General features: G+C 41.1%; 1 protein-coding gene across 4 annotated transcripts in view; it reads right to left on the bottom strand.

Annotated features, from left to right (window-relative positions):
- The window catches only part of LOC117457617 (RNA-binding protein Musashi homolog 2-like), a 245990-nt gene that overhangs the window by 39972 nt on the left and 184010 nt on the right, over positions 1 to 22008 (bottom strand). For all 4 annotated transcript variants that reach the window (XM_034097776.2, XM_034097777.2, XM_034097778.2 and 1 more), the window contains exon 8: positions 14165 to 14247. In XM_034097776.2, the coding sequence (XP_033953667.1) occupies positions 14165 to 14247 (83 nt within the window). The remainder of the gene's footprint in view (positions 1 to 14164; positions 14248 to 22008) is intronic.

Below are 22008 nucleotides of genomic sequence, written 5' to 3'. Positions count from 1 at the left end.
CTCTAGTCAGTGTTTCGTTCTCTAGTCAGTGTGTATGTTCTCTAGTCAGTGTTTCTGTTCGTTAGTCAGTGTTTCTGTTCTCTAGTCAGTGTTTCTGTTCTCTAGTCAGTGTTTCTGTTCGTTAGTCAGTGTTTCTGTTCTTTAGTCAGTGTTTCTTTCTCTAGTCAGTGTTTATGTTCTTTAGTCAGTGTTTCTGTTCGTTAGTCAGGGTTTCTGTTCTCTAGTCAGTGTTTCTGTTCTTTAGTCAGTGTTTCTGTTCTCTAGTCAGTGTTTCTGTTTCTTAGTCAGTGTCAGTGTTTCTGTTCTCTAGTCAGTGTTTCTGTTCTCTAGTCAGTGTTTCTGTTCGTTAGTCAGTGTTTCTGTTCTCTAGTCAGTGTTAGTGTTTCTGTTGTTTCTGTTCTCTAGTCAGTGTTTCTGTTTGTTTCTGTTCTCTAGTCAGTGTTTCTGTTCTCTAGTCAGTGTTTCTGTTTTCTAGTCAGTGTTTCTGTTCTCTAGTCAGTGTTTCTGTTCTCTAGTCAGTGTTTCTGTTCTCTAGTCAGTGCTTCTGTTCGTTAGTCAGTGTGTCTGTTCTCTAGTCAGTGTTTCTGTTCGTAGTCAGTGTTTCTGTTCTCTAGTCAGTGTTTCTGTTCTGTAGTCAGTGTTTCTGTTCGTTAGTCAGTGTTTCTGTTCTCTAGTCAGTGTTTCTGTTCTCTAGTCAGTGTTTCTGTTCTCCAGTCAGTGTGTCTGTTCTCTAGTCAGTGTGTCTGTTCTCCAGTCAGTGTGTCTGTTCTCTAGTCAGTGTTTCTGTTCTCTAGTCAGTGTTTCTGTTCTCCAGTCAGTGTGTCTGTTCTCTAGTCAGTGTTTCTGTTCTCTAGTCAGTGTTTCTGTTCTCCAGTCAGTGTGTCTGTTCTTTAGTCAGTGTCAGTGTTTCTGTTCTCTAGTCAGTGTTGCTGTTCTCTAGTCAGTGTTTCTGTTCTCTAGTCAGTGTTTATGTTCTTTAGTCAGTGTTTCTGTTCGTTAGTCAGTGTTTCTGTTCTCTAGTCAGTGTTTCTGTTCTTTAGTCAGTGTTTCTGTTCTCTAGTCAGTGTTTCTGTTCTCTAGTCAGTGTCAGTGTTTCTGTTCTCTAGTCAGTGTTTCTGTTCTCTAGTCAGTGTTTCTGTTCGTTAGTCAGTGTTTCTGTTCTCTAGTCAGTGTCAGTGTTTCTGTTGTTTCTGTTCTCTAGTCAGTGTTTCTGTTGTTTCTGTTCTCTAGTCAGTGTTTCTGTTCTCTAGTCAGTGTTTCTGTTCTCTAGTCAGTGTTTCTGTTCTCCAGTCAGTGTGTCTGTTCTCTAGTCAGTGTTTCTGTTCTTTAGTCAGTGTCAGTGTTTCTGTTCTCTAGTCAGTGTTTCTGTTCTCTAGTCAGTGTTTCTGTTCGTTAGTCAGTGTTTCTGTTCTCTAGTCAGTGTTTCTGTTCTCTAGTCAGTGTTTCTGTTCGTTAGTCAGTGTTTCTGTTCTCTAGTCAGTGTTTCTGTTCTCTAGTCAGTGTTTCTGTTCGTTAGTCAGTGTTTCTGTTCTTTAGTCAGTGTTTCTGTTCTCTAGTCAGTGTTTATGTTCTTTAGTCAGTGTTTCTGTTCGTTAGTCAGTGTTTCTGTTCTTTAGTCAGTGTTTCTGTTCTCTAGTCAGTGTTTCTGTTCTCTAGTCAGTGTCAGTGTTTCTGTTCTCTAGTCAGTGTTTCTGTTCGTTTAGTCAGTGTTTCTGTTCTCTAGTCAGTGTTTCTGTTGTTTCTGTTCTCTAGTCAGTGTTTCTGTTCTCTAGTCAGTGTCAGTGTTTCTGTTCTCTAGTCAGTGTTTCTGTTGTTTCTGTTCTCTAGTCAGTGTTTCTGTTCTCTAGTCAGTGTTTCTGTTCTCTAGTCAGTGTTTCTGTTCTTTAGTCAGTGTTTCTGTTCTCTAGTCAGTGTTTCTGTTCTCTAGTCAGTGTGTCTGTTCTCTAGTCAGTGTTTCTGTTCTCTAGTCAGTGTTTCTGTTCTCTAGTTAGTGTTTCTGTTCTTTAGTCAGTGTTTCTGTTCTCTAGTCAGTGTCAGTGTTTCTGTTCTCTAGTCAGTGTTTCTGTTGTTTCTGTTCTCTAGTCAGTGTTTCTGTTCTCTAGTCAGTGTTTCTGTTCTCTAGTCAGTGTTTCTGTTCGTTAGTCAGTGTTTCTGTTCTCTCATCAGTGTTTCTGTTCTCTAGTCAGTGTTTCTGTTGTTTCTGTTCTCTAGTCAGTGTTTCTGTTCTCTAGTCAGTGTTTCTGTTCGTTAGTCAGTGTTTCTGTTCTCTAGTCAGTGTTTCTGTTCTCTAGTCAGTGTTTCTGTTTTCTAGTCAGTGTTTCTGTTCTCTAGTCAGTGTTTCTGTTCTCTAGTCAGTGTTTCTGTTCTTTAGTCATTGTTTCTGTTATTTAGTCAGTGTTTCTGTTCTCTAGTCAGTGTTTCTGTTCTCTAGTCAGTGTCAGTGTTTCTGTTCTCTAGTAAGTGTTTCTGTTCTCTAGTCAGTGTCAGTGTTTCTGTTCTCTAGTCAGTGTTTCTGTTGTTTCTGTTCTCTAGTCAGTGTTTCTGTTCTCTAGTCAGTGTTTCTGTTCTCTAGTCAGTGTTTCTGTTCGTTAGTCAGTGTTTCTGTTCTCTAGTCAGTGTTTCTGTTGTTTCCGTTCTCTAGTCAGTGTTTCTGTTCTCTAGTCAGTGTCAGTGTTTCTGTTCTCTAGTCAGTGTTTCTGTTGTTTCTGTTCTCTAGTCAGTGTTTCTGTTCTCTAGTCAGTGTTTCTGTTCTTTAGTCAGTGTTTCTGTTCTCTAATCAGTGTCAGTGTTTCTGTTCTCTAGTCAGTGTTTCTGTTGTTTCTGTTCTCTAGTCAGTGTTTCTGTTCTCTAGTCAGTGTTTCTGTTCTCTAGTCAGTGTTTCTGTTCGTTAGTCAGTGTTTCTGTTCTCTAGTCAGTGTTTCTGTTCTCTAGTCAGTGTTTCTGTTGTTTCTGTTCTCTAGTCTGTGTTTCTGTTCTCTAGTCAGTGTTTCTGTTGTTTCTGTTCTCTAGTCAGTGTTTCTGTTCTCTAGTCAGTGTTTCTGTTCTCTAGTCAGTGTTTCTGTTCTTTAGTCAGTGTTTCTGTTCTCTAATCAGTGTCAGTGTTTCTGTTCTCTAGTCAGTGTTTCTGTTGTTTCTGTTCTCTAGTCAGTGTTTCTGTTCTATAGTCAGTGTTTCTGTTCTCTAGTCAGTGTTTCTGTTCTCTAATCAGTGTCAGTGTTTCTGTTCTCTAGTGAGTGTTTCTGTTGTTTCTGTTCTCTAGTCAGTGTTTCTGTTCTCTAGTCAGTGTTTCTGTTCGTTAGTCAGTGTTTCTGTTGTTTCTGTTCTCTAGTCAGTGTTTCTGTTCTCTAGTCAGTGTTTCTGTTGTTTCTGTTCTCTAGGCTGTGTTTCTGTTCTCTAGTCAGTGTTTCTGTTGTTTCTGTTCTCTAGTCAGTGTTTCTGTTCTCTAGTCAGTGTTTCTGTTCTCTAGTCAGTGTTTCTGTTGTTTCTGTTCTATAGTCAGTGTTTCTGTTCTCTAGTCAGTGTTTCTGTTCTCTAGTCAGTGTTTCTGTTGTTTCTGTTCTATAGTCAGTGTTTCTGTTCTCTAGTCAGTGTTTCTGTTCGTTAGTCAGTGTTTCTGTTCTCTAGTCAGTGTTTCTGTTGTTTCTGTTCTTTAGTCAGTGTTTCTGTTGTTTCTGTTCTCTAGTCAGTGTTTCTGTTCTCTAGTCAGTGTTTCTGTTCGTTAGTCAGTGTTTCTGTTCTCTAGTCAGTGTTTCTGTTCGTTAGTCAGTATTTCTGTTCTCTAGTCAGTGTTTCTGTTCTCTAGTCAGTGTTTCTGTTCGTTAGTCAGTGTTTCTGTTCTCTAGTCAGTGTTTCTGTTCGTTAGTCAGTATTTCTGTTTCTCTAGTCAGTGTTTCTGTTCTCTAGTCAGTATTTCTGTTCTCTAGTCAGTGTTTCTGTTCTCTAGTCAGTGTTTCTGTCTCTAGTCAGTGCTTCTGTTCTCTAGTCAGTGTTGCTGTTCTCTAGTCAGTGCTTCTGTTCTCTAGTCAGTGTTTCTGTTCGTTAGTCAGTGTGTCTGTTCTCTAGTCAGTGTTTCTGTTCTCTAGTCAGTGCTTCTGTTCTCTAGTCAGTGTTTCTGTTCGTTAGTCAGTGTTTCTGTTCTCTAGTCAGTGTTTCTGTTCGTTAGTCAGTGTTTCTGTTCTCTAGTCAGTGTTTCTGTTCTCTAGTCAGTGTTTCTGTTTTCTAGTCAGTGTTTCTGTTCTCTAGTCAGTGCTTCTGTTCGTTAGTCAGTGTGTCTGTTCTCTAGTCAGTGTTTCTGTTCGTTAGTCAGTGTTTCTGTTCTCTAGTCAGTGTTTCTGTTTTCTAGTCAGTGTTTCTGTTCTCTAGTCAGTGCTTCTGTTCGTTAGTCAGTGTGTCTGTTCTCTAGTCAGTGTTTCTGTTCGTTAGTCAGTGTTTCTGTTCTCTAGTCAGTGTTTCTGTTCTTTAGTCAGTGTTTCTGTTCTCTAGTCAGTGTTTCTGTTCTCTAGTCAGTGTTTCTGTTCTCCAGTCAGTGCTTCTGTTCTCTAGTCAGTGTTTCTGTTCTCTAGTCAGTGTCAGTGTTTCTGTTCTCTAGTCAGTGTTTCTGTTCGTTAGTCAGTGTTTCTGTTCTTTAGTCAGTGTTTCTGTTCTCTAGTCAGTGTTTCTGTTCGTTAGTCAGTGTTTCTGTTCTCTAGTCAGTGTTTCTGTTCTCTAGTCAGTGTTTCTGTTATCTAGTCAGTGTTTCTGTTCTCTAGTCAGTGTTTCTGTTCGTTAGTCAGTGTTTCTGTTCTCTAGTCAATGTTTCTGTTCTCTAGTCAGTGTTTCTGTTTTCTAGTCAGTGTTTCTGTTCTCTAGTCAGTGTTTCTGTTCGTTAGTCAGTGCTTCTGTTCTCTAGTCAGTGCTTCAGTTCTCTAGTAAATGTTTCTGTTCGTTAGTCAGTGTTTCTGTTCTCTAGTCAATGTTTCTGTTCGTTAGTCAGTGTTTCTGTTCTCTAGTCAGTGTTTCTGTTCTCTAGTCAGTGTTTCTGGTCGTTAGTCAGTGTTTCTGTTCTCTAGTCAGTGTCAGTGTTTCTGTTCTCTAGTCAGTGTTTCTGTTCTCTAGTCAGTGTTTCTGTTCTTTAGTCAGTGTTTCTGTTCTCTAGTCAGTGTTTCTGTTCTCTAGTCAGTGTTTCTGTTCTCTAGTCAGTGTCAGTGTTTCTGTTCTCTAGTCAGTGTTTCTGTTCTCTAGTCAGTGTCAGTGTTTATGTTTTCTAGTCAGTGTTTCTGTTCTCTAGTCAGTGTCAGTGTTTCTGTTCTCTAGTCAGTGTTTCTGTTCTTTAGTCAGTGTTTCTGTTCTCTAGTCAGTGTTTCTGTTCGTTAGTCAGTGTTTCTGTTCTCTAGTCAGTGTTTCTGTTCTCTAGTCAGTGTTTCTGTTCTCTAGTCAGTGTTTCTGTTCTCTAGTCAGTGTTTCTGTTCGTTAGTCAGTGTTTCTGTTCTCTAGTCAATGTTTCTGTTCTCTAGTCAGTGTTTCTGTTTTCTAGTCAGTGTTTATGTTCTCTAGTCAGTGTTTCTGTTCGTTAGTCAGTGCTTCTGTTCTCTAGTCAGTGCTTCTGTTCTCTAGTCAGTGTTTCTGTTCGTTAGTCAGTGTGTCTGTTCTCTAGTCAGTGTTTCTGTTCGTTAGTCAGTGTTTCTGTTCTCTAGTCAGTGTTTCTGTTCTTTAGTCAGTGTTTCTGTTCTCTAGTCAGTGTTTCTGTAGTCAGTGTTTCTGTTCTCTAGTCAGTGTCAGTGTTTCTGTTCTCTAGTCAGTGTTTCTGTTCTCTAGTCAGTGTCAGTGTTTCTGTTCTCTAGTCAGTGTTTCTGTTCTCTAGTCAGTGTCAGTGTTTCTGTTCTCTAGTCAGTGTTTCTGTTCGTTAGTCAGTGTTTCTGTTCTTTAGTCAGTGTTTCTGTTCTCTAGTCAGTGTTTCTGTTCGTTAGTCAGTGTTTCTGTTCTCTAGTCAGTGTTTCTGTTCTCTAGTCAGTGTTTCTGTTATCTAGTCAGTGTTTCTGTTCGTTAGTCAGTGTTTCTGTTCTCTAGTCAGTGTTTCTGTTCTCTAGTCAGTGTTTCTGTTATCTAGTCAGTGTTTCTGTTCGTTAGTCAGTGTTTCTGTTCTCTAGTCAATGTTTCTGTTCTCTAGTCAATGTTTCTGTTCTCTAGTCAGTGTTTCTGTTTTCTAGTCAGTGTTTCTGTTCTCTAGTCAGTGTTTCTGTTCGTTAGTCAGTGCTTCTGTTCTCTAGTCAGTGCTTCTGTTCTCTAGTCAATGTTTCTGTTCGTTAGTCAGTGTTTCTGTTTCTAGTCAGTGTTTCTGTTCTCTAGTCAATGTTTCTGTTCGTTAGTCAGTGTTTCTGTTCTCTAGTCAGTGTTTCTGTTCTCTAGTCAGTGTTTTTGGTCGTTAGTCAGTGTTTCTGTTCTCTAGTCAGTGTTTCTGTTCTCTAGTCAGTGTCAGTGTTTCTGTTCTCTAGTCAGTGTTTCTGTTCTCTAGTCAGTGTTTCTGTTCTTTAGTCAGTGTTTCTGTTCTCTAGTCAGTGTTTCTGTTCTCTAGTCAGTGTCAGTGTTTCTGTTCTCTAGTAAGTGTTTCTGTTCTCTAGTCAGTGTTTCTGTTCTTTAGTCAGTGTTTCTGTTCTCTAGTCAGTGCTTCTGTTCTCTAGTCAGTGTTTCTGTTCTCTAGTCAGTGTTTCTGTTCTCTAGTCAGTGTCAGTGTTTCTGTTCTCTAGTCAGTGTTTCTGTTCTCTAGTCAGTGTCAGTGTTTCTGTTCTCTAGTCAGTGTTTCTGTTCTCTAGTCAGTGTTTCTGTTCTCTAGTCAGTGTCAGTGTATCTGTTCTCTAGTCAGTGTTTCTGTTCGTTAGTCAGTGTTTCTGTTATCTAGTCAGTGTTTCTGTTCTCTAGTCAGTGTTTCTGTTATCTAGTCAGTGTTTCTGTTCTCTAGTCAGTGTTTCTGTTCGTTAGTCAGTGTTTCTGTTCTCTAGTCAATGTTTCTGTTCTCTAGTCAGTGTTTCTGTTTTCTAGTCAGTGTTTCTGTTCTCTAGTCAGTGTTTCTGTTCGTTAGTCAGTGCTTCTGTTCTCTAGTCAGTGCTTCTGTTCTCTAGTCAGTGTTTCTGTTCGTTAGTCAGTGCTTCTGTTCTCTAGTCAGTGCTTCTGTTCTCTAGTCAGTGTCAGTGTTTCTGTTCTCTAGTCAGTGTTTCTGTTCTCTAGTCAGTGTCAGTGTTTCTGTTCTCTAGTCAGTGTTTCTGTTCTTTAGTCAGTGTTTCTGTTCTCTAGTCAGTGTTTCTGTTCTCTAGTCAGTGTCAGTGTTTCTGTTCTCTAGTCAGTGTTTCTGTTCTCTAGTCAGTGTTTCTGTTCTCTAGTCAGTGTCAGTGTTTCTGTTCTCTAGTCAGTGTTTCTGTTCTCTAGTCAGTTTTGTACATGCTAAAATGTCCAGGTTACTTGCAATACCAGATAGCCCCTGTCAATGCTTCAGTCTCACACACCCACTACTCCCATAAGACAAAAACACCGAGCACACCCACACCATACTACACAAACCCATATTTATTATTCTGTTTGGTTTGGTCCGCTTTGGTATTTTGTCATTGTCTTATTCTTTTTCCATCTGTATATGTGACCTTATATTTGTGAGATCCAGTGTTGACACTTGAGTGAATGGAGCAGTGTGTGCCTTGATTTAATGAGTCATTGCTATGAGAAGCTGTTTAGATCTTATAATAATAATAGATGTATTTTGTTAGCGCTTTTACAGGTGCTCAAATACGCTTTACAGATATAGTGAAAAGAAAAGAAAGGAACAACAAATAAATATATATAGTTAAAGTTAAAGTAAATAATACAAAAACGATCACACATTAAAAGCCAGATTGAAGAGGTGAGTTTTTGTGAGTTGTTTGAAGGTGGTGAGGTCAGTGCAGTCTCTGATGGGTTGGGGGAGTGAGTTCCAGAGGGAGGGGGCAGCGACGGAGAAGGCTCTGTCCCCCCAGGTCCGGTGATTGGTGCGGGTGGGGATGGATAGGAGGTTGGCTTCTGATAGCGGAGGCAGCGGGAAGGGGTGTGGTGGTGCAGCAAGTCTGTGAGGTAGGGGGGGGGCTGATTGTTGAGGGCTTTGTGAGTAATCAGGAGGACTTCGAAGTTGATTCTTTGACGGACGGGGAGCCAGTGGAGGTTCTGGAGGATGGGAGTGATGTGGTCTCGGGAGCGGTTGTGGGGGAGGAGGCGGGCAGCAGAGTTCTGGATATGTTGGAGTTTATTGAGGAGGTTGGATGGCATGCCGTAGAGGATGCTATTGCAGTAGTCGAGTCGTGATGTGATGAATGCATGAATCAGGGTTTCAGCAGCAGAGGAGGAGAGTGATGGGCGGAGACGGGCAATGTTTTTGAGGTGGAAAAAGGCGGTCCTGGTGATGTGATTGATGTGGTGGTTGAATTTGAGCTGACTGTCGAAGATGACTCCGAGGTTGTGAATGTGAGGGGGGGAGATAGAGTGTGGCTGTCAATGGTGAAGTTGAAATTCTGGATGGCTTTGGCTTTTGCATCAATGCTTTTATTTCTGAGAGAGTGTGTTGTGGGGGTGATGGTTTTTGTTGAGATATAAAGTTGGATGTCATCGGCGTAGCAGTGAAATTGAAGGCTGTGGCGACTAATTATTTTGCCAAGGGGGAGCATGTAGAGGATGAAGAGGAGGGGGCCAAGCACCGAACCCTGGGGGACACCTTGGGACAGAGGAGCAGTGGAGGAGGTGCAGTTGTTGATGTTGATAAACTGATGTCTGTCGGTGAGGTAGGATTTCAGCCAGGAGAGTGCAGTGTCGGTGATGTTGAGTGATGATTCGAGGAGGGACAGCAGGATGGCGTGGTTGATGGTGTCGAATGCTGCGGTGAGGTCGAGGAGGATGAGGATGTTCAGGTTGCCGGAGTCAGAGGAGAGGAGGAGGTCGCTTGTGATTTTCAGAAGAGCTGTTTCTGTGCTGTGTTTTGATCGGAAACCGGATTGAAATGGCTCAAAGAGGTCATTGGAGCTGAGGTGGGATTTATGTTGTGATCTTGCAGTACAAAAGTCTGCAGATAGAGAAATGCTCTGCCAGCCAACAGTTAATGTCTCCCGTTGTGGGCTTGAGATTGGCAGGGCCACCCACTCCTGGCCCTGAGGGGAGATGGAGAGTGCAGCATGGGTCTGTGCCACTTGGCAGGGTGCAATTAGTAACCCTCCAGGTGACGAAAGCAAAGGGGAACAGCAGGCACACAGCTAGGCAGTTACACATTTCAATCACACCATGACACATTGGGAAAGTTTCGAATGATGTGACTGTATTTACCATAAACCAACCATGACTTTAGTAAGTTAATATCAACGGAGCAGTATCAAATAATAATAATAATATGTTCCTACTCTCAGAGGGGGTGGGCAGAAAAGATGTTGTGCAGCTCTTTATAATATAGGTGTCTTTGCTATAGAGCGTGGGGTAAAGCAGAGTGCTGGCTTCCTTTATTTATCTGTGTCATTACGTCCAGTTATGAAGCCATAAAGCCCAGTTAGCTTTACTACACCAGCCACCCAATGCTGTTGATGCCATTTGACTTACACAATTACGTGCAGGAAACTATTCTCTCAATCTCTCCCCTCATAGTTCCGTCTGTCTTGTTTTTGATGGGTGGCTTTGATAACGCTCCAAATGGAAGAAAAACACTCGTCCTTCAATCGAGGAAAAACCATGTTGCTTTGTATTAAAAGGAGTCAGTTGGGGTGTTTGGGCATTTGATCAGGGTTATTATTGGACACCTCCCTGGGGCAGAACCCACCCACATGGAGGGATAAAGCTGTATGTCCAATCGAGTCACCGAAACACCCTTCGACTAAGATGTGACTGTGGAGAAGGACCTCTGGGATTTCTTGCTCCAGCTGTGACCTTAAACCAGAACAGTGGCAGCAAATTGATTGATTATCTTCATGTGAGGTTTTATGTAAATCAGAGCTTTTAAAGGCTGCATATAGGGCTGTCAGTCAAGAGTTAGTGAGGGGTAATTGTGACCGCTGGTCACACTTTCTTATGCCATCAATAAAGACAATAAAAACAATATTAGATCATTAAAAAACAATTTAAAAAGAAGGTATAGCAATATAAATTAGTCCCATTATCCAGCCAATTCAAACAGTTATAATAACAAAACAACATACATGATACATGCTTCATTAAATATGAAATATGTCATTTTACCCTAAATAAAAAATTGAAAAAAAGTGTTATTTTATATTACCTATCCTTATATGATAACCGCAAAAGGAGGTATATTCTTACAGATTCCAGTCATGGCTTTACCTACACACAGCTTAAGTACAGATTGCTTCACTAATCTAAAAAGTGTCATATTTTTATGTAAAACTGTATCTTACGATAAAACATTTAGAAAAAGCTTTTATTATTAAGTTTAATAATATCTATTTTATTTTGAATGCTACCCCATTATAATTAGTCCAGGTTCAAGAGAAGCGCAGAACAGTGATTGTACAGAAATGTAGTTAATTTAGTAAGCAAAAACTAATTTTCAGAGTTTGTCAAACCATAACAATACGTCTAAATAACCAGCAAGCTTAATCTGAATGATTAAAAAATATCGAACTGATAGACAGCTGGTAAAAATTCAACAATTCGGTGGCAAACTGTATTTCCCCCAGTATGTCGGATGGCCAGTAGTAAGCAAGTGTGGTAACTGGCAATTAAGCGGGAAACCTAAGGCTGTGTTTAGAAACAATTTCAGATTTGACCTGAATCGGACATTGAATATCCCAGGAAAAAAGGTTTTTAAAAAAAGAATAGAATAAAATTGTAAATGGTACACTTCTTATTTACCATCCTTCCTTCCACCCAGCTAACCATCCATCATCTCTCACCACTTATCCTTTAGGGTAATGGACAGCTAACTGTTCCCAAGCCGATAGCAAGCAAACACCCCAGAAAAGGGACCAAGCAGTGACACCTCCCACACCATCGTCCCATATTAGTAATGTCCTATTGTCACAAATGTGAAAACTTCATTCCCAAATGTCTGTCATAGCCATCAGTGTCAGTTGTTGTGACCTGTTGAATAAATGGCGTTCCTTGATGACAGGTAATCTATTATCTTTGCCAATCATCTTCTATTAAATCCACAGCTAACTTCTGTCAATCGGACTGCAAGTTTGCAAGGTTTATGGACAGACTAATCGACACTTTTAAGGTCAAAAGAAAGAGATTCTCCAACTGTAATGAGTTGTGTTCCACTAGATTACATCTGTGCTTCTGTCGCTGCCACTCTTCTCTCCATTGTACCTGAGATTGAGGCCCTGTCATAATGATGAAGAGAGACTCAACAGAGTGGAAGTCAATACGCCTTCTCTCTTTCAGAACTCGTCTTTCATCCCTGATTCTCTCGGTCTCAATTTTCCATGAATGTTTATTGCCAACTTAAATGCATGAGTGAATAACCTCATGTATGAAGTATCCAATACATGTTTAGTGTCCATCGCTGTCAAAAAGATACACAGTGTTGTCTTGGTACCCTTCTGATCAAATACATGATCTGTAAATGCAAGACAACGGGTTCCAATTTGGCTCGGTTTGCAGTTTTTTACTGCTGTAGACCAGTATACTTAAATGTTCACAAAGCATTTGGGAAATAGGGGCGTACACTAGTCTATATTTAGCCTATATAGCCTATGAGTTTCAACAGTCACATTAAAACAGTTACTAAATCAGCCTACTATCACCTAAAGAACATATCTAGGATTAAAAGACTAATGTCACAGCAGGATTTGGAAAAACGTGTCCATGCTTTTATCTTCAGTAGACTCGACTACTGCAATGGTGTCTTCACAGGTCTCACTAAAACATCTATGAGAAAGCTGCAGCTGATTCAGAACGCCGCTGCTCGAGTCCTCACTAACACTAAGAAAGTGGATCACTCCAGTTCTGAAGTCTTTACACTGGCTTCCTGTGTGTCAAAGAATAGATTTCAAAATACTGCTGCTGGTTTATAAAGCACTGAATGGTTTAGGCCCAAAATACATTTCCGACCTCCTGCTAAATGATGACCCATCCAGATCTCTCAGGTCTTCAGGGACTGGTCAGCTTTCTGTCCCCAGAGTCAGAACTAAACATGGAGAAGCAGCGTTCAGTTATTATGCTCCAAATATCTCAACTCTTACTACTTTTAAATCCAGGCTGAAGACTTTTCTTTTTGCCGCTGCTTTTAATTGAACTATTCATATCTTAGACTGCACTGTAACTTTTATCCATGTATTTTTTCTTTTAATGTTTATTTTATTAGCTTTTCTTTTTAATGACTGATTTTAAATGCCATTTTCTTAATGTCTTTCATTTTTTGTAAAGCACTTTGAATTGCCTTGTGTTGAAAAGTGCTATATAAACAAACTTGCCTTGCCTTGCCTATATTAGTCCACACTGAATACAAAGGCAAATTAAACATTGCTACTTCTGTTGGAAGTTGGTATTAATGTCTGCGAGGGCTGGGACTTAAAGCTGTATTAGTGTTCTACTTCTTCTTGTTCATACTCTCCTGCCCTCCTCTGCTGGTGTAAACAATGCACGCAATCCCCCTGTAGCCCAATTTAAAACAGACTGTCGATGAGTGGTGTGAAAAGAGGAAGGGGGCTGACAGTCCATGGGGGGATATCGACTAAAATAAAGAAATCATGGTCAGCACTGCTGGGATCCCGGAACAATAAAAGCAAGTGATGTCCTATCATGTGTAAATCAATAGTTAGCAAGTGCAGGGCTTATTTTTCTTAGTTTGATTTCACCTTCTTCATACTGACTCAGTGACAGAAATAAGACCGGGGAAAAGAGCTCACTCTGGCAGCGGCATCGGGTCATGTTAAAATGAAGAGAGGTAAGACGATGTAAGAAAGTAATGTGTGTTGCTGAGAAGATGGTTTGTAAAGGAATCATATTATTTTAACATAAGTTCAAAATTGTCTATAGAATTAAACGCTGGAACTCCGGCAAAAACATTTTTGTATTTGTATTCTGTACTTCTTTATTCTCATGTCAGCCTCAACATGAACTAAGTTACCTAAAGGAAGAGCACATCGATCCGAAGGTGCGCTGTGCACTGTATTACCTAACAGAGCCATACCATGTTGTTATATAACACAATAACAAATAACCTTTTTTTCCAGTTGTGTCAGGAACATAGAATCAGTTGTTGTACACTGACTTTATACCGGCCTCCATCCCCGAGAATCTGTACGTAATTGATTATGGCATGGCATTTGTGCAAATATGTTACAATGTGTATTTTTTTGGAAGAAATCTAAGCTCATCTCTCATGTTGCTCCTTACCTAAAGGTGGGGTAGGTAAGTTTGAGAAACCGGCTCGAGATCGCTAGAATTTGAAAATACACAACCGGAGAAAATCTGCCACTTCCTCACAGAGCCCCTCCTCCAACACACACAAACGCGCACATGACCAATGAGGGCACGAGATAAATGTGTGCCCCGATGGAAGGCTGACAGGCAGGTAGGCCATCCAATCGATTGGTTGTACTTTTTACAGTATTACGGCTTCTACAGATGACATTTAAATGGATTTTTTGTTAAAGCACTTCAGATATTCATTGCTATCGGGATGTTAAGAGCATTCCATGGAATATAACAAAAAGTGTATCTCGAGCCGGTTTCTGAAACTTACCTACCCCACCTTTAACAGGAGGCCTGGGGCTTTAGTCTGTATTCGTATTTTTTTTTTTATCTGTTACAATGAAATACCTTCAGTCATAGCTAGCCATTCTAGTCTAATTTGCAGAGCATCATGCTGTGGAAATTGGCCGTGGGGGCAGAGGTAGGGCAGGTTGTTCTGCCCTTTTGCGTGCTTCGGTATCATACACACAATGTCATGGTTAGTGATCAGTTGCAAGGAACAGACAGCTGACCTCCACTTCCCACTTCCCTCATCCCTCAGTATCTCACTCTGTGTGTGTGTGTGTGTGTGTGTGTGTGTGTGTGTGTGTGTGTGTGTGTGCGTGCGTGCGTGCGTGCGTGCGTGTGTGTGTGTGACCAGTTTCCTTTGGTCTAGTGTCAGTTTACACAATCTCTTTCACTGCTACACTTCATAAAATCAAACATGAATCCAGATCTGTGTCAGACATTCTGAAATGCAATGGGAGCCACTCACCATTTTATTATTGATTTCATGAAAATGGATCTCGCAGACTTTCTCCACCACATCCTCAATTTCAAATGTAACAAAGCCAAAACCTGCAGAGGAGACAGATGGGTAGAGAGAATAATGGCAAGAGTAGAGAAAGAGGAGGCAAGAAATAGAAAAGGGGAAGGGGAGGAGGGCACACTTGGTCATAATTCCACAAAAGCATGATCCGCTACAGCTATCAGCACTCATCTCTATTGATTAAGAGGTGGACATGGAGCCTTGTACCTCACACAGAGCTTCCTCTGCTGCCTCAGGCTCACTAAGCTTTGGTGCAACAAAAGCTCTGTGGCGATCAAAATGATAGACATCTCACAATGGGACTACAATACTTTAGTTTAAATTGAACAAAAAACAGAACAAAACAGCTATAGAGACCATTGAAGTTCTTAGTTTGGTATATAGAGTGGTGTAGGAATGAGTCCTACAACCTGGACATGAGTTTTGTCGCTTCTAGTTCCCTGATTTTAGTCACCTTTGTTTAATAAATTAGTTTTTGGTTAGATGCCTAAAATAAGATCTGTGGTTAAAACAAGTTAAAGAGATTTTCCCGTATTGTTCTACGACCTAAAATACTTCAGTAAATACCCACTGGGGAATGTCTGAAGCCTCGATGCGTGTTAAAAACAGCAGTTGCTAACAAGTGGCTAAAGTCAGCCATGTACTTATCGTTGGCGACACCAACGGGTATCATAAACGTCTGTTTGCAAAAAACCTGACATTCTGAAATCCAATGGGAACATCGCATTCCTTTTGAAAGGTTTCCCTTGAAATGCTTATTCCCTTTCTTGGCTACAAAAATAAATCATCACTACATGTAAGCTTTATTTAAGTAGAGAAGCTAAACAGTCTAAGCTTGAACTGATGGCAAATCAACACTCTGACAAACCAAGTAAAAGGGAAGGTCAGTAATACAAGGTCATATAGTGATTACCAGCATTAGCTACACAGGGGTATTTGAGATTCAAAGGAAATACATATCAGACATATTGATAGTTGAACACAGAGCAAACCCACAACATGTATTTCTTGAAATTGTATGTTTGTATTTCTCCTTTATTGCACTTCATGTTGTCTTTAGAGAGTTACCTGACACAAAATAACTTTTTTTGGGTTACCAATATATATACAGTCAATTTATAATAACAAACTGAAACTGACTTATCCTTTCAAAAACATAACATGCCCCCGAAGAACAATGTTTCCGAGTTCATGCCCCATTTTCACTTAAATGCACAAATGAACAGTTTGAAGATGTTTCACTTCGCTTTGGAGAGACTGGGAATGTGCATCTGGGAGTAGCACTGTTTACACTGAGAATGTTGGGGGGAAATGTCCATCCTCCCAATCTTCCATTCCTCTATTCAGTCACCCTCTAGTGCCTCTGTTGTAGCAGTCACAGGAACATGCACATCTGCTGCAGCTAGATACAGCTCTAATAACCCCACTGCATACATGAATTGAAGACGAGAAGAAAGAATAGACTTTGTAGAGACAAACCATCTAAAGGAACAATGGATACTTCAGTTACTTTGATCAGGTGTAAGGCAACACCACTCAGGTGGACGTCAGGTAGCATTAGTTCTCACTTGTTCTGGTGGACGATTAGAAAAGCCTGAAGGAAACCTAAAAGCAAAATAAAGATATCTAATCTCTTTATTTCCTGCCACCTCCCCCTCCGTGCCTTCCCCTTCTCCGCTCCTACTTAGAGGTACCCTAGCCACCGCTGACAGCCAACAAACCAGCTGTCAGGGGCAACTTGTCAAAGAGCCCGGCAGCCAACATACAGGATGGGTGGCATCGTGAGCGATAGGGCTGATGTGATGGAGAAGGAGAAAATACCAGCGCAAGTGTAGCAGAGATCTGAGAGACATAAAGCGGCAGTCGTTCACTGTAATATACAGTATGTACATAATGCATGAAAAATGTATCGGATTCTGAGATGGTTATTGTACCAAGTTGATGGTCATTTTGCTAAGCAGCTACGGTTTAAGACAGAGGAGGCCTGGTGGATAGATTGACCAACACATTGTCAGAATTGTACTAGAAACAGTCCATGTTACGTGTTTTTTCTCTGACCTTCATTGTTAGGGAGGTTGTTGTAATCATGATGATAAATGATGCCCCTACCTCTTAACCCAAACCGTATTCTACCCCAGACCTAAAACAGTTGTATTGTTGTTTAATACGGAGGACTTGCAGATTTGAAGCATGGTCCCCAGTGAACTCTGTAACCATTGAGTCATATTGTGACGACTTGATTTCGACGTAAAACTGACACAAAACAACAACAAACTTTTGCCGAGCCAATTAGAGAGTTTCATCAGCAGCACGTGGTAAAAACCACCAATGAGCGCTCAGCTCGAGATACCAGCGAGTCGTTTCCCATCAAGCATTTCGCTTCCGCAGCCCGTGGAGAGGAACTGCGCCGCCTCGCCGCGCCTCGCCGCGCCTCGCTCTCAAGGCTGCGGCCGTCTTTGTCCCGCGAGATTTCAACGTCTCATGTAGGTGAGCCTCCAGAGCAAGTCAGACAAAATGACTAACCATCATCATCATCATCATCATCATCATCATCATCATCATCATCATCATCATCATCATCATCATCACCACCATCATCATCATCATCATCATCATCATCATCATCATCATCATCATCATCTTTATTTAAAGAGACTCTTGGTCCATTATTACAAGACACTCAAATATAAATGAAAGAAGGCAGTTATACCAATGTGTCCACAGAGGTGACTGGTATCGTACAGCACTGAGACACGGATTTGGGAGCAGCATCATGACAGAATTATGAGAAACATTCAATTATCAAACCATCATGCAACGCACTAGCAAGACGGCGATCATAATTGCGCAGGTCTGCGTCGGTGTCGCTCGTCTCAAACAAGCCTAGTATCAACTCGAAATGCGGCGCAGCTTTTGCGGGCTTCACGTAACGCCCATATTTGCCTATAAATAGTCAAAGAAACGCCCATTCATTCATTCTGACGCTAACCCTAACCCTAGAAGATCGCAGGAAATGACGACAGAACAGCTAAAAAAGACGTCTCACACCGTGTCAGATTTTGGTTATTTTGGGGAGGTGGAGATAAATCACATTGTTTGGTGGATGCAGTTTGAACCAGAGTAGCAGCATGGAGGTCGGATCGTCACCAAAATAAATAAATAAGTGGTCCAAAAAAGGTTTATGACAAAAACAATACACATAGCCTTCCTCAGGCAGTGTGTTTGTGCCGGGGACAGGAGACCCCCCTTGATGAGAGACTGTAAGAAATGATCGGGGAATCCCTCCGGAGTGGAGTCATGACGACTGGATCTGAATTATTTGTTTGTACTTGGTGGTTTTTGTCCCAGCTGTCGATCAGAAACTATATATCCATAATCCACCAGTTAAATGAAATACAACTAATGTGTTGTGTTATATTAGCTGTACAATTGACCACATATGGTGTTCTTAGTTTCCATACCTCCTGTGTTTTACGAGCGACTTATCAAGTAGGCGGCGAACGGCATAAAACACGATTAAACATGGTAGTATATAAAACCATGCTCGTATCTATACAACCTATAGAAATGCAAAACGGCGTCAGTTTAAAGTAATCCTGTCCTTCTGTTTACCGCATCATGTATGAGATTACATTTCTTAACAGGAGAACATCATCGAGGGGTGATCAATAACATTTCCGTATTTATTTATTTCTCCAAGTTATGTGTTTGTGTGCACTGAGGAGTTTCAAACAGGCGTTTGAGACAGTAAATAACTGTTTATTACAAGGCTTAGTTGGATACAAGATTCTGATTAGTACATTTGGTCATTTCAGAGGTTGTTAATACTCGATAACACACCGCTGATAAGCTAAATAATGACCGTTGCTAAGAAGGATCAAGGGAGGAAATAAGTTAAAAGACAGAGTGTTGGACGTCAGAGAATCCCCAGAAGAAGGAAGACAGGAAGTAAACACTAACGGATAAACAGTGTGGGCTGCTGTGGCATTGTTTAAGGACGTGTTAGTGGAAAACACTTTAACTTACGTTATTGTTGCCACAGTTCGAGCCGTTGGTGCACTATGGACTATTTTTATACTTTAAGTCAATCAAATAATTTTCAATTATTAATGGGAGTAAAATCGTCGGTTAATTTTGTATGTGGCCGTGTAATTAGCAGGATTATGTACAGCGCGGCAGTCATTTGGGAAGAAGAACACCTGCATAGTGTTCTTATTCATTAATGACCGCCTCGCTGCACATATCCCTTACTTAAATGTTTTTCAGACGTAGCATGTGTGTTATCAGCCATGGTTTGGTTTCCTTCTTTTAACTCCATCCAGCTGCCAAATAAAACACTGCATCCACAGCAGCAGGAAGCAAGATATTATAAATGTATTAACAATGTCTGGGCGTATTGATTTGTCTGGCAATAAAAAAGAGAAGTACACAAATATCACATGCATTTCTCTTCTGAAAGAAAAAGACCGAAGCCCACAGAGAGTCCAATATGTAAGCATGGATACAACAGCTGCTGTTCCTGACTGTGGCTTAGTAAATATTCTGTTACTGCCGACTGTACGGCTAATAAAAACCGGAGACAAATGAGAAAATGCAGTCACTCAAAGTTGATGAGAAACACTGGATGCACATTTGTTTGTTTCTCTCCATTAGGGTGCTCCTGCTTTATGCTCCTTTATTTTCTGTCTCTTTTTTTCACGGTTCCATTTTTCTGCACCCACGTTCAATTTAGTCCCGAGTGTGAGAAGTAATTTACATACAGACACACACTATGACAGCATTGTCACAAATGGCATCCAATTTATACACTCCATCAATGGAAAAGCCCATGGGAGCTGTGTGTGTGTGTGTGTGTGTGTGTGTGTGTGTGTGTGTGTGTGTGTGTGTGTGTGTGTGTGTGCGTGTGTGTCCACGTGCACACTTATTCAACAAATCAAAGCCTGAAATCTGCTTACATCCACAAGCATGATTCAAAACAGAGTAGGAACAGGTTTTTCTATAGAATCAAGTTATGATGGGCAAACACAACATTACATGTAGTATGAAGTTTAGAAATTAAAAAGATAAACAAATGAGACTTAAATTATTAAAAAAAGAACAGGCATAAAACAGAACATACTGTACTAATATTTTTTAGTACAATGTTTTATAAAAACAAGCCATACAAATAGCATGAATTAGCAGAGTTAAAAAATAATATGTTGTGATATCAATTAAGAAATCACATGATTTAAAATCAAAATACTAGGTTTGTGTGATGTGTAATGTGTTTGTCGTGTTGACTTTCTCTTGTGTGAATAATAAGTGTGTGTGTGTGTGTGTGTGTGTGTGTGTGTGTGTGTGTGTGTGTGTGTGTGTGTGTGTGTGTGTGTTACTTGAATGCTGGTTGGAGAAGGGTGTGCACAGCGGGGTGCGGTAACATCATTAGGACTGATTATGTTAATCTGAAGTGCATTCTGAGCCTCTCTCGCCACCTCTACAGTCGTGTTTGCTTTCTGTTGTGCCCCCACTCCTCCATCATAACTCCAAAGCCTTATATTCATTTTCGCAAGACCAAATCCGACCTAACAAACGTCACGAGTTTCCTCATAAGCATAAGGCACCAAACTATGTCTCCCACTACCCCCAGACATGAAGGGTATACCAGCAGGATGGTGGAACATGTGTCAAACATGTCAAAACTATCTAGAGGCATTGTATTTTCCATAAAAAGTCCAGCTTCAATGCATTGTTTTATATCCTTTCCTCCATGAACCCAAAACAAAGACTGATTCTCCAAGATCTACCAACATTTGTAATAAAAACCTAATATAATGGTATATAAATATATGATATAGTTATATAAACAATACAGCTTCAAGATAGTAAATGTGTAAGGAGTGCACATGCAAAACATTCAGAAACACAACCCAAGAGTCTGTCGTCGCCTTGGGATGATTTATGGGAGAAATGACCAAATGCGTCAATAAACAGACTGGCATTTACCAATGGGAGCGTGTGGCCTTATTTTACACATCATGCTAATCAAAAACAAGAAACATGAGAGAGGAGGGGCCGGCAGGAACAAGTCAGTTAAGCTCTTTGGGAGCAGGATGCGGTGTAAAGTAAATGAGAGTGGACAGGGGGATCGATTGAAGCAGCAAGCCATCTCACTACATTGTAATGAGCAGAGTGAAATACGTTTAGCAGACCGATGGCAAACGAGAGAAACACACAAGGTGAACGAGGAGCAGGAGGAGGAGGACAGGAAAAAGCCTTTTCTGATGGAGTAACTCAGACTCAGTTAGAAAGGACCGAAGCACTGAAGGGATTTACCAGAGTCAATGTCTGCTGAACGTCGGAAGTAATGGAAGGAACTCAAGGTAAACTCTTGCCGCTCCTACTGCTGTCAACAGATTGGGTTTAGAATATATGTCAGGACCTATCTGCACGATTGAATCAGTGTTAACATGTTCCAGATAAGTAAATATTGAGGACATGTTCAAAGATAAACTTCAGCACGAGAATCAAATACGGTTGCAGAGAATAAAGAGAAGACAGAAAATGCCAAGCAGTGAAGGCAACAGAACACTTAATGAAACTGATGACTTGTCTTCATTCATTATTGTCAACATGAGAAAGCGTGTCAGCCCAGTACATTAAGTGTATTAGTCTACCTCGGTTCGGGGACAAAATCACGCCTCAACCACATCCTAACACCTGCTTATACCGGGTCAACACATCCGACCACGATTCCCCTGCCAACCTCATCTTTACCCACATCCCTCCTTCATTTCATTCCTCCCTCCTTACACACCATCCATTCCACCCTTCATCCCTCAGTTCAACCATTCGTTCCTCCCACACCACCATCATCATAACCATCACCACCACAACCAATATAACCACCACCATCATCACCCCCACCAACACCATTGAAATGGTCATCATCATCATAAATCCTCCAAGTCCTGGTCCACAGAAGCCATCGAAAAGTTGCGTGGATGCTTCGCATGCACTGATTGGGAAGTTTTCAACGCAGCTGGGGACCTCCATGCCTACACCGACACAGTGACGTCATATGTCCAATTTTGTGAGCAGCTGTGCATCCCGACGAAAACAGTAAAACAACACAAGAACAATAAGCCCTGGTTCACCAAAGAAATTCAACAATTAAGAAAGGACATAAACTATGCATACAAATCCGGAAATAAAGAGGACTATATGGCTGCAAAATACAAACTTAGATCTGGAATAAGAAAAGCCAAATTCAATTATGCTTCAAAAATAGAACAGGACATTTCAAACAATAACACTAGGACAGTTTGGAAAAAACTTCAGGTCCTCACCAACTACAAAACAAAGCCTCCCCCCACACCTGAAAATGACCATCAGCTTCCGGACAAACTGAACGCCTTCTACAGCAGGTTTGATCCTTCTCCAGTTTCTCCACGATCACGCCCATCTCCCCCCCTCCCCCACCATTCCTCATCAAAGAGGCAGAGGTGAGATGCACGTTCAGGAGACTGAAGAGAAACAAGGCGACAGGCCCAGACAACATCAGCCCTGCGGCACTCCATCACTGTGCTGCAGAACTGGCCCCTGTTTTCACCAACATCTTCAACTCCTCCCTCTGCCAGTGTTCAGTTCCTCACTGCTTTAAGGAATCCACTATCATCCCTGTACCCAAGTCTAATACAATATGCTGCCTCAATGACTACAGGCCCATAGCCCTCACATCTGTGGCGATGAAATCATTTGAGCGCATCATTCTCAGGCACCTAAAAAACCAGCACCTCCCCCCTCATGGA

The sequence above is a fragment of the Pseudochaenichthys georgianus genome, chromosome 13 (assembly GCF_902827115.2).
Source record: "Pseudochaenichthys georgianus chromosome 13, fPseGeo1.2, whole genome shotgun sequence".
NCBI classification, from domain to species: Eukaryota; Metazoa; Chordata; class Actinopteri; order Perciformes; family Channichthyidae; genus Pseudochaenichthys; species Pseudochaenichthys georgianus.
The sequence above is the reverse complement of the archived record's forward strand: the minus strand, read 5'-3'. Positions and strand labels throughout refer to the sequence as shown.